This window comes from Stegostoma tigrinum, chromosome 1 (assembly GCF_030684315.1).
Source record: "Stegostoma tigrinum isolate sSteTig4 chromosome 1, sSteTig4.hap1, whole genome shotgun sequence".
NCBI lineage: Eukaryota > Metazoa > Chordata > Chondrichthyes > Orectolobiformes > Stegostomatidae > Stegostoma > Stegostoma tigrinum.
In genome coordinates this window covers 51,918,690-51,931,501 of record NC_081354.1, presented here as the reverse complement: position 1 = coordinate 51,931,501, position 12,812 = coordinate 51,918,690, and the positions used below count along the sequence as shown (strand labels likewise).

The 12,812-nt window shown below is 37.7% G+C and overlaps 1 protein-coding gene across 9 annotated transcripts in view; it reads left to right on the top strand.

Annotated features, from left to right (window-relative positions):
• fbxw7 (F-box and WD repeat domain containing 7) overlaps positions 1-12,812 on the top strand; it is a 327,970-nt gene that overhangs the window by 285,426 nt on the left and 29,732 nt on the right. For 7 of the 9 annotated variants that reach the window (XM_059645310.1, XM_059645305.1, XM_059645295.1 and 4 more), the window contains 2 exons: positions 4,693-4,775; positions 7,821-7,965. In XM_059645310.1, coding sequence (XP_059501293.1) covers positions 4,693-4,775; positions 7,821-7,965 — 228 coding nt within the window. Of the gene's footprint in view, positions 1-2,183; positions 2,673-4,692; positions 4,776-7,820; positions 7,966-12,812 lie in introns of those variants that run through there. The other 2 variants (XM_059645313.1, XM_059645312.1) reach the window with 2 other exon arrangements.

The window sequence follows — 12,812 nt, the reverse complement described above, 5'->3', positions numbered from 1 at the left end:
GTCACAGATTAGCTGTGAATTCATTTAACAGTGGAACAGTTCACGGAATAAATTACCTAATCCTGCACAGGTGGCACTAAACCCGGACTTAATTTTTCAGCATGAGCATAGTTTCCCATCCTATTCTTTCCCACGCAAGATATTTCTTTTATTTCTAATATACGTCTGATATTTCTGAGGAAGGGTCACCAGACCCGAAACATTAACTCTCTTTTTTCCTTCACAGATGCTGCTAGCCCTGCTGAGCTTTTCCAGTAATTTTGTTTTTGTTCCTGATTTACAGCATCTGCAGTTCTTTGGTTTTCATTAAGATATTTCTGATGTTTACATACACCTCTGCAACACATTTCTACCATTGAAACCATCATGCATGTCTCCTCAGTTTTAGACTGACTATTTCAAAATTCTACATCCAGGCCTCCCTTCTTCAACCAGGTAAAGTCTAATTTGTGCAAAATTACCATATGCATCCAGTTCCATGTTTGCCTCGATCCCCATCACTGACCGATATTACTTCCCCTTCTCCCACAATGTTTTCTCTTCAAAATCCTTGTCTTTGTCTTTAAATTACTTCATTGTTGCTTCATACCCCATCTCTGCAACCTCTCCAGTAATAAATTCAATCCTATCACCAAAGATCGTGTTCCTCTAACTCTGATCTTTTATGTATTTTGACATTAATCCCAGTACGACAATATTTGAACCAGTTGTTCCCTAAGTACTTTCTAAAAAAATTCCTTCCACCTACTCCAAGTCTCTGCCTCTGCACCTGAGTGTGAAGTGCTTTAGGATACTTGTCAGCAAAATATGCTGAAGTGAATTGTAATTAGAAATTTACCAAGAACATTTGAAAATCTGCACTTCAGTTAATATGTTGCATTATTTCTGTCCTGTATGTAGTCTAACATCAGTTTTCTGTGTTGCTGGAATTTTAGGTATTTTTTGGCTCAAAAGTGCCTCAAATATTTCAACAAGTCAAGAAATCTTATCCTGACATTATCTGACCTGTCTTCCTTCCCTGCTCTCTTCTGTTTCTTTACCGCCACCCAAACTTACCACCTTGCTTGTCCCTTCTGTCAATTAAAGGTAATTGATCTTCCTTGAGTATAGTTATGTGACTGGCCATAAATACTCAAACAACTAGCTATTCCTCATGCCTATTGTTCATAACTTTTGTATCCAGTTTGACTCTGTGATGAACGTTGATCCACATTAGATTCTGTATTAATGTTTAAAATCAGCAGAGCCATAAAATTAAAAAGAATTGCAAATTTAACTTTGCTAATATTGTTGTTAATATTTTGCATTAGTTGTATGTAAAGGGTTAATGTCAGTGTAATTCTAGGTCAAACTTTCAGTTCTACCAGCCAAATAAAGTTGGTCTCTGAACCTGACCTATGCAAATGTTTGCATTGACTTGAACATGAAAGATTATTGAGAAAATGAAGTGTGCTTTTGATTGCCACTTGGAAAATGCTTTAAAAAGCCTATTCATTTGAGGAAGGCAGAAAGAAATTGGGTGTGAAATTGATTTTGAACTGCTGAGGTTCAAGTAGACACCTGTTTTGTAAAGGTTCCTCTCTGGTTGTGAAGCTTTCAGCCTGCCATCTCAAATCTTCGCACTGATGATCAGGAATTGCACACCAGAAGGTTAACGACAACGGGTTATGGACGCTTCAAAGAGCCAGCGTGACCTCTGCATGCTTGGCATTCCTCATTGCTGTGTAAAGGTTGGGAGTTGACTCCCAGGGGTTCCGAGAACGCGCTTGAAGCAAAACTAACTCCAAAGTAGGTGGCCGACCTCTGCCACTTAAACTCCGAGATTGCCATGACAATGGGAGGAGATCATTGGCAGATGGGGAGCGCTGAGTTCTCTACCACCTGCATCACGTTTACTGTGAAAAAGACAGGTGAAATTATCTAAACAGGCCAAAGGAGCCGGTAAAAGAACTGTGTCCTTCGATATATAGACAGCAAAGCAAATAATGGAGCGGGAAGAAAGATTTTTTAATGCCGATTTTAATCTGATCCTGTGAACAGTAGAGACACAATTCTCGGATGGCACAGATCTGATTAGTAATTCCATACATTCCACTTGCCCGCAGAATTCAGGCTGGCAAATTGATGGGGAGGCGGGGTGGTGGCTGAGCTAAATTCAATCAGAAGAAACCGGCTGTATTCCTCCTTCCGTTTCGCTCCCCCTCTGCTTACGGACTCCCTGGAGCTTTGTTCATCTAATTGACGTGCAACTCACATTGTCAGGAGCTGGACTCTGCCATTTCGTTTTTCCCCAGGCAGGGGGTGGAGCGGAGTGCAATTTGATCCATCTGCCAGACACAAGAATATGTTCATTGGAGAACAGATTCTCCAAGGCAAGCGTTTCTGTCTCCGCTCTCCGTCTTTTCATTCCACCACCACCCCCCGTCCCCCGACGCCCCAGTGCAGTTTTCTGTCTGAAATTGGCGAGCTGCACTAGCTTTATAGATGGTAGTTTGCTCAGTGGTAGTTTACGCTTTCCCATTATTTGACGTGTCTGAGCATGTCCATACTGGGGACATCGCAGGATCTACCTGACGGAACACACTACCAGCAATCGTCAGCCGAACACGCAGGGATTTGAACCAGCTGTAAAAATGGGTTTCTACGGCACTTTAAAAATGATCTTTTTTAAAGTAAGTGCACGCGTGTGCATTGCGCGGAGTACAGCGAGCAAATGCAGCCTGACTATGGCCCGTTTTAGCTACACCTTTTAAAATTATTGGTAATACCTCATCGGTGTAAGATTAAGGCTGATTAATTACTGGAAAGTAAAGAGCAATCTTTAAGATTCTTGGATTCTGGAAGTAAACAGTAATTGTGAATATTGTAGATTCTAGCAAAATCAATGTAAATTGTCCGTTTTAAATCTTGCTACCTGTTACCCAACATCTGCGGCTAATTCGTTTTAAAAGGGAATTGGGCATTACCAACTGTCTTCTGGAAATGAATTGATTTTAACATGTAATAAATGGCAACACCGTTTGGTGCTGCCACGACATATTTTGTTTTCAAATACTGATCTTATACGGCCATGATTTCAATGCAAAATTAACGTTGAATAGAAAATTTGTGAAAATGTTTGTTTTCTTGCTGGTGACCAAGGTTAATGTTTCTGTGGTCACGATTTATCTCGTGAGTACTTAAATAGTTGGTAACCTCTGACTTTACAGCAGCTCAAAAATAGTGTCGCAGCTTCGCAAATATCCACATCATACGCTGATTTGATAGTGCAATCACAGCGGAAATTGCTGTTGTCGCGAATATATCATGGTTTGTCTGCTTTTATTTTTGTAACATTATTAGTAGTAAACGAGCAATTCGGTTTTGTACTGAGCATGAAGAATTTATCGGTTGTAGTGATGCAGTACAGTATCCCTCCTATGGTTTCACTCGGATCACATAAAGCGGGAAGCGTTTACCAGCTGTGAAAATGTCGATTTGCAACAGAGTTATGAATGACTCACTTTTTTGCTGCAGTCTATTTCACATTTCTAGGCTATGACGATATGTACCAATTTAATTCAGTGTATAAAACCAAAGGTTTTTTTTCTCTCTTTGAAGTGTTAACATTTGCTAATCAGATCAACGAAGACTGAATTCAAATAAACCAATAACCAACAAATAAACCCATTCTTGGCTCTCACAAAAAAATGGCCAGTGTTTTTAAATGTATTCGCAAAAATTGACCTTTTAGATGACTACTTTACCAAAAAAATTTAGGGAGATTGTTACTGTCTTTATGTTGTTTACAGTGGATTTCAGATCAGGTGCAAGCAAGTAGTGAATGAATAAGCTGATAAGCAAAATCATTTCTGAAACTATAATTTAATATTTTTGCCAGACTGCGGTGTGAACTGTTGAAGATTAATCTTGTATTCTGTGGTCACTAAGAGCAAGAATAATACGCCTAATTTTGTAAATTATTTTTTTTCGGTGGAAGAGCAAGAATTAAATTTGTGATTAATGTTTCACAGTATGAAGAAGAGCCAGTATACATTGAGTTTTTTTTAATTTTAAGAATTGTTCTACAGCTTATAGAAGTTAGAGGTGCCCAATAACACTATTTTCCACACCAGGAATCTGAAACTTCCCCGAAACACAGTGCTGAGATAACTACATATTTAAAATTCTTCTTGAATTTCTATTAGATGTGTTGTGTAATAAATTGCTTTTAGAATCAAAGCAAAGCAAAAATCTTCCATACCACTTTCTCTCGATCTCTGTCTACATTTCTCACTCTTTGACGTCATTTTTGCATGGTTATTGCTCTGTCCCAGTCTGTTAAACAATGATTTTTGTTTGTAATCTGCAGAAAGAGGACACGTGCTGCAATGTTTAAATCTGGCTGAATATTGTACATCAGTGACCATTTATGTTTTGGTCATAATGGACATTTAAAATAACATGAGTTTACCACTCAGAATGCTAAAATAGCTGTCAAGTACTTAATCCACATTGAGGCCAATATAACTAATATTCAAGTTCCTTATAATTCCAGCTAGCATAACACCTTCTACACTTATTTACTACTGTAAGGATTAAGCTACCATGGCCACTGGTTAAATTTGAAAGTGCATAGTTTGGGTATCAGAATCAAAGATAAGTGTTTAGCTTGGTGTTTAAACTTTAAAAGTCACTTTTTTTCTTTTACAGATGAAGAGAAAATTGGACCCTGGCCCTGAGGTCCGGTCTTTCTCTTCAGGGAAGAAACCTTGCAAAGGCTCGGAATACAAAAGGTAAATGGTACTTCAGATGACATTGACTATTTTGGGTCACTAGAATGTTTTACATCCTGCTACACTATTTCAGTGCATCCTGTTAGAAAATGAACTGAACCTGGCCTATAATGACATGCTTGAGTTTGAAAATGGAATTCATGGAATATGTGCTCAACTCAGTAATGCATTAGTTTACTATTGCCTCAGTTTTGTACACTTGTTCTTTGCTGGCATAGAAAGAGAAATGGGATGTGGCAGTTTCTTGGCATAAAATGCAAAGCATGAAGATCAGACTAATTTTGGCCCAATCATAATCTGGTAGTATGGGCTGCAGGGTAGACTGCTTCATGTACATTAATAAGCAACTGCTACTGACATGTCAAAATAACCTGACCGGTAGCCATCAGACAAACCGTTAAGGGGGATGGTTTTCCTGACTTGTTTTCTTAGACCCATATTAACACTTTCATTATTGGCAAACAAAATAGTCTGCTAATGTAGTAACATCTTAGTCTATCACATCCTTGGCTGCCATGATCTTAAAGATAAAACCCTTCACTGTATATCATCAACTAAGCACTCAACATTTGCCAAATGTACAGCACGAAATTGATTTGTAGAATCATCATGATTTCTTTACGTGCTTTTTTGTCCATTTGTTAAATTGGTTTTCCTTCTTAGAGTTTTTTTATTTAATGAGCACAAAACAAGTACAAGTACAGTGATAAATTTTGTGATCAGAGGCATTAATAACCTGAATTTCTGTTCAACAGACGTGATTCTAAATTGTACTTTAATTCCAAAGTCTTAAGCTGATGTGTAATAAATAAAACTAACAAAATAGGGATATTGAAATGTTTGAAATCCATCATTTCTTACACATGTGAAAATTTATATTATACTAATTTTTAGTCAGACGCTTTTTTCCATACAAATGATCATGATTGTGTCTAATTAATGCTTGGCAGTGACAATTTACAAGCTCATTTGTTGGTACTGGCTCAAGGTAACCACATGACTTGACAACTGTAAAATAGAGAATTCAAAAGGCTGGCTGATAGGTTAACTAATATTTAAATTGACTCATGCATGTCCTTTGATATACTGCAGTATAACCTTCAAACTCATGTTGCTGAAAATATGCTGTGCCTCTGCAAGCAAACTCTATATCATCCACTAGTACCCCCCACTCAACCCTTCAGCCTCCCCGAACCTTCTGCAGTATTATTAAAGTCTGAGTTGTTAAGGCAAAACAGTGCAGGCTTTCAGCAGAATTCTTTCTAACTGCTTGGCTGTGATGGCTGTTCTCCAGTCACACTCTTTCATTACTACTCCTTGCACCATTTGGAATTATGAAGATCACGGTTCAATAAGCACATTACGAAAATAATTTGAATGTGTAAGACGCTTGACCCTGCAGAGAGGACTCTTTGGGGCTGCTGAAGAATTTGGCATTATGATTTCAAGAGGGGCGGTCTTGCACGTGGGGGCAACAATAGACTGCAAGCTCTTTGCTGGAAGGAAAAAAAGTTATTCATCATTCTGTTATTTTGAAAACTGATTCGGCATTTTCAGTAATTTACTGCACTTTGTTTGTGGTAACTTGACCAAAACAACAGTATGATAGTGTGTTCCAGTGAGACAAGATATATTTATAACTGGGGGCAGCAATAAGACCTGTTAATCATTTAGTCTCTTTTATTTCTCTCCCATACATTTTTAGTCATGAGATTTTGTGTTCACATGTAAACTGTGGGTGTGTGGGGTATGGCAACTGTAGGCATATCAGTCCATCTGCAGTAAATAGATAATGTCGAATTGGTTGCCAAAAATCTGACTGTCAGATTTGTTTAAAGGTTTCTCTTTGGTCTGTTACCTCTTCTCTATCAAAAACATACCTTTTTCAACATGGACAACATTGAGGGCAGAGCATGGACTTGATTACAATTTTGCTGTATAAAACGTTTCTGGATAAGTATCTACGGTATTGAAGGAATACCCGAAAACACGCAGTTTTTTTGTTTTACTCTTCCAATGACTTCTATTCACTAGTTCCTATATTTATGCAAGTCAGATTGACATTCAATGTAGGGCATATTGACCCTCCACTCTAACAGTCTTTAGTGCCATATTTTGATTCCATGTAGAATATCACAATCTCAGCAGCCACTTTTGTATAAACACTTCTAATACCATATATCAGTATGTCAGTTTGCCTCCATGGTGGTGCTCACTGCTAAGGTAGAAGCTAGAGTTTCAGTATGAATTTTGAGTTCACAGGCTATATTAACACAACAATGCATGTTTCAAAGTGCAGTTCGAAAAATAAACAGAGTTTTTAAATGTGGTACCCCGGATTGAACTTTCAACTACCAATAATTTTGAAGAGATCTTGTTGAGTAAATTGGCTTTTGGCTCCAAAAAAAATTCTTGATAGTGATGTGCCCTCTATCCTCAGAATGCAGAAGATTGAATGTGCATGCAAGTTTTTCTTTCTTCCTGCCCTCCCTCATTTTATGAAAGATTTTATCTTTTCTTTGTTAAAGTGAGTCCAATTATAAAGGTGTTCTTTTAATGACCTAAAATCTTTATTGAGCTAGATTTGTTGTTCTGCTTTGTGCAGAAAACCAGATTATTGACTCTTCCAATACTTTGTCTTCAAATGAACTTTGTTCATTCCCAAAGGGGCCAAGTCATCCAACACATAGTATCCAAAAACATTTTGTAACCCTCACCAAGTCCTTTTCACCCATAACCTTTATCCTTGTTCTGTGTTGGGTCCCAATCCACTGGCAGCTTAATTTAAAAGGCCTTCAACCTGTGTTTTCAACCTACAATAGCCTTACTTCCCTCTCTTCCTATCTCTGTCATCTCTGATAAGTCTTGTGAAGTGCCATGAGACACTTTGCCATGTTAAAGATGCCATATAAATGTAAGTTAATTTATCGGCATGAGTAAGACTTAGGGTGGTCTTTTGAGTGCTGATCTGTGAATGCTTGTAATCATTGAAAATGTATTTTTGTTCTGAATCAAAGTTTGTTTTAGAAATCTGTTTTTCTTCAGCAGCACCACAGGGCTGGTTCCATGTGCAGCAACACCTACCACCTTTGGCGACCTGAGAGCTGCAAATGGACAAGGGCAACAGCGGCGTCGGATCACAAGTGTCCAGCCACCTCCAGAACTGCAAGATTGGCTGAAGACTTTTCAGGTTGGGTTGTACTTTGGTAATAACAGGATATTTAGCATGAAGAATTATTATGACAAAAAAAATTACACTGTCAAAGGACCCATGCTGGGCTATTATTACATGAAGTTGGATATCACTGAGGTTATTGTGATACTCACTACATCCTGTAGAAGCCTGTAAATTCTTCAACATAATGTTACTTTTAGGTCTTGCTTGAGAAAATTGATTATTGATTAAATATTTGATTTGATTTCTGTGTTCTTGAACTAGTTTGAAGGATTATATTTGAAAGCATTTTGACAGTATTATTTGATTTTTTTTAAAAATTTAATAAATTATTCCCAGCTTTTGCTGAGAAAATTAATCTCACTGTGACATCAGCAATAAATAAACTATAGTTGCAGACATGGAACCAAACATAAGAGCTATCATAACACAAATGACCCCTCATGACACTGGATAAAATTCAATCCATACACACGTACTTTGAAGTCAAATGCAAATTTTACTGACTTTTTGTGTAACTATCCCTGGAATAAGTAACACATATGATACATGTCTTGTAAAATCTGTGTTTGATTTCAAATTACATATGTAAAATTAGTTGAAACTCTGTGAATAATTTGTATGAAATGCAGCATAGCCCTCCAACACAATGTTTGTTTCTGATCATCTAGTTCACCAGATATTGGTGCAGCATTTTCAATTTTAAGGCATATTCCAAGCAGTAAATCAATACTATTTCAATCAATTAGACATCAGTGAGTTAAGCAAGTGTTCATATTAGATTGGGGCCAAGGGTATAAGATTTTCAAAAACTTTCAAAAATACCTTGTCAAATAAATGTTTTATAGCAGTGCTGTAAATGCTATCGTTTAAGCTTAATTTCTTTGTGCCGCTTTAGTTTCTAATACGTAAATGAATTATATGAGGCAGTATCAAGGCATGCTGATGAGGAAATTTACAGTTCTAATCGCCCGTCTAACTGTTGTAAATAAACCAGCAAGCCTCCACAGAGCCAATTATATGCCTCTACAAGCTCACACAACATTAAGAACTAGCAAGGCCATATCCCAAATATCTTGATCTCTCGAATACATAATCAGTGTCAGTGCTGAATTGACTCAATAACTAAAAATCCACAACCTTCCAAGATAGATCATTTTAAAATTCACAAACTTTGGAATGAATAGGTTTATTAATCTCTGTCTGAAATAGTACACCCATTTCCCAAGATAATAACCTCTATTTCTGGACAGTCCAACTCAGGAAAATAGCCTCCCAGCATCTGTCTGGTCAACCTTCAAAGAATCTTGCATGTTTCAATGGGATCACCTCATTCTTCTGAATTCTAGACACAATGGACGTATTCAACTCAATCTTTGCTCATATAGCAGGTCTTTCTGGGAAGCAGTCTGGTGAACCTGCTCCAAATTAAGTAGATCTGTCCTAGGTAAGGAAACCAAAACTATGCATACTATTAATTCCTCTCAACAAAGTCTATAACATACAATATTGTCATCTCAACTGATTACTTAATTTCTTAGTTGTTTGGTAGTATATTGGGGGTAAAAGACATTTTGTTGAAGTTTGTCACCTTGCACTCATCACTACAATTCACAAGAATGCTAATCCATAGGGAAAACCATATGGATTTTACATGAGAAGAGAGTGCAGATTGGTTGGCACGTGGACTATGGTAAAGACATTGCCGCAGGAACGGTGCTAGTTGATTATGACTGACAATTAACTGCAAGTCTTTGTTTACGTTTTAAGCAGGCAGGCTGATTGGTCAATGCATTGCCCTGAAATAAACCAGACAGTAACTGACACCTATTTTGTTGAGTTAAAACAGGTATAGTGTGTGAACATACTCTTTCTGCCTGCAAAGAACAGGGACTGACTTGTTTATCAATATAGTTAGCTTCCAGTGCATGCAAGTGTGCAACATAGTGAGATGAAGTGACTGTCGTAAATTGATGTCAGCTTAATTCTTCTCACATTCAGGATTTTCATGAAATCTTGTTAGATTTTGGACTCTCACCTACCATTGGATGCTGTGTAAATTTTCCAGTTGCGAACTGTGCAATTGTCAAAAGGGACATGCTTGTTTGACACAATTCTACAGTCTTTGGGATGTATAGCTTACATATCTGCCATCACACTAGCACTGAAATTCGTACACCACATCACCTATTTGGATGATTAGGCAAACATCTTTTATGGCTTGATAAAAGCATTCTGTTAGTTGAGCATCACTTGTGCTGCATTACAGTGTGAAACAGCTAGCTTCAGCTGTTGCTGTGACTTTTGAGATACCCTACCTTTATCTGAGGCAGACTGGAAGATTTTCATGACAAGAATGTTCTTTGTGTTGATGTGATATCACATCCGTAGGTCATATGTTCCAAGGACTGGAAGATCATATCAAGCAGTATATCCCTTTGGCTATTTGTGACCAGCAAGGTACTACCATTCCCAACCAAAACACACTTGCAAAACCCATATTAGATGCAATTCCAAGATTTGACAGAATTTTCTGTAGAGTCCTGAACATGCAAACAATGAGGCTGACAACTAATTTATGATAGTTGGACTTAGTGCAGCATTGTGTCCTGGAAGTTACACTCAGCAATGCGCAAGGCTCTGTTCTTTGCAGAAAGAAAGGACAGGTGCACATACTGCACCTGTTTCAGCTAAACAAAAACAGGTGACAGCTACCTCTCTTTGGTAATTCCTCAGGGTAATGCATTGATCATTCAGAATTAACCTACCTGGTTCAAGAGTTAAATAATGTTGGGCAGTTTACTGTCAGTCATAATTAATTGATGGATTCTCTGGCAATATCTCTATCTATCAGAGTTCACTTGTCAAACAATCAGCACTCTCTTCTGCAATATAAATGTTGTTTTCATTTTACATTTATATTCTTGTGATACATCTTGATTGTGCACAATGAAAAGCTTCAAGGAAGTATCTTTTACTGAAGCGCTATCTATGTTGACTCTCTCCATCGTATCTATAAGGAGTCCCAGATCCCTCTGTCCAACATTTCTTAAGCTCTCTTAATTTAAAATAAAACCTGCTTTTCCATTATATCAAAGTTGATCATTTTATGCTTATATACAGAGATAGTAGGATGCTTATATACAGTATGCTTTATCTGTCATTGTTTTACTGACAACTACTTAATCTATGTATATCCCTTTGCAGCCTTTTGTGAAAATCCAAATATACAACAATTGCTGGTTCCTGTCATCTGTGCCACAGTTAGACCCTCAAAAATACTCTGTATGGTGTATGAAACGCAGTTTCCTTCCATAAATCTGTCCTGGTTCTGCTGAATTAGATTGTGTGATTTTTTTTTTCCCCCCATAAGAACAAAAGAAATGGGGCAGAAGTAGCTAGAGATAACAAGGTGTAGAGCTGGATGAACACAGCAGGCCAAGCAGCATCATAGGAGCAGGTGTTCATCTAGCTCTACACCTTGTTATCTCGGATTCTCCAGCATCTGCAGTTCCTATTATCTCTTACAGAAGTAGTCTATTTAGCTTTTGAGCTTGCTGGGCCATTCACTGAGATAATGATTGATCTTCTACATTGACACCTTTTTTTTCCTGCACAGTCCCTGTATCTCATAACATTTTTAATATGTAGAGTTTTATCAATTTCTATGACTGAGCCTCCACAGTCAGATTGTGCCCATGCTCCTAATCGACTCACATTTTACCAATGGCTGATGTCAGGCTAACTGGTCTATTTACTCTGTCTGCTCACTTTCTGCTGCCTGGAAGAGCAGGTTATCTTTGCTACCTTCCAGTCTACAAGTACCATTGTAGAATCTAGGGAATTCTGGAAGATCCCCCACTATTTATCCAGAACCTGTGAAGTGACTTCCTTTAAAATGTTAAAATCTAGGTCACCAAGTCTTGGGAAATTGTCAACTTTTTGGCTGATTAATTTCACTAATACTTTGTCTTTGCTGATAATTATCATTACCATTCTTAATAAATCATTGTTTTGACAAGTTTTGTCATCTTCTTTGTATCATCTTCTGTGAAGTTGCAAATATTGCTTTTTCTTCGCGATTTCCATATTCTCTATTTTTTTCCTGTCTCATTCCTTCTGAGGAATCTGAGTTTAATTAAGGACTGTAACCAAAAAATAATGAGAAACAGAATGGTGGGCCCAAAGAAGCTGTTGCTGAGTTGTGACAGGAAGTTGACCAATGGCAAAGTAATTATGGAGAGGAATGGGAGAGATGTCCAATCCAGATAGAGCCGAAAAACAATTAGACTTCATTCTCCAACTGTCCTTCCTCTCCAAATGGATTGATCCTGCTAATCCAGTGAAAATTGTCCTTCCTCCTAAGGCTCCTTATTAAGGAATCGTTCTCTTGGGTGGTTAAGAATTATGACCTTGATCTAAATGGCCTCAGAAGTCAGGGTCTCCCACACTTTGGACCATCACTCTCATCTCCCATTCTTGAATACTTTGGACCTATTCCAATGCTGCAGCACATGAATTAATGAACATAACCATACTATTTAAAGATTGAAACATTTGTCAATATTCCCTTATTGAATAGTAGTTTACTTCTAAATGATTAGAGAGCCATCTCAATGATTAGTTTCTAGCCCTGATGAGGTTTGATTCTACCGTAACAGTAATACATTGAGCATTTCATCACATAGCTCCTAACCTCAAGGCAGAACCTCCTCAGTAGTGTCCCAGTTCCAACCACTTTTACTTATTTTCTCAATTGCCTTTCTTCCATCAATAAGGTTCAGGTTGTGATGTTTTATTTACATTCCTCAAATAATAAAGGAGCCTGTGCCCACAGGCAGCAAGACCAGACAAACATAAAG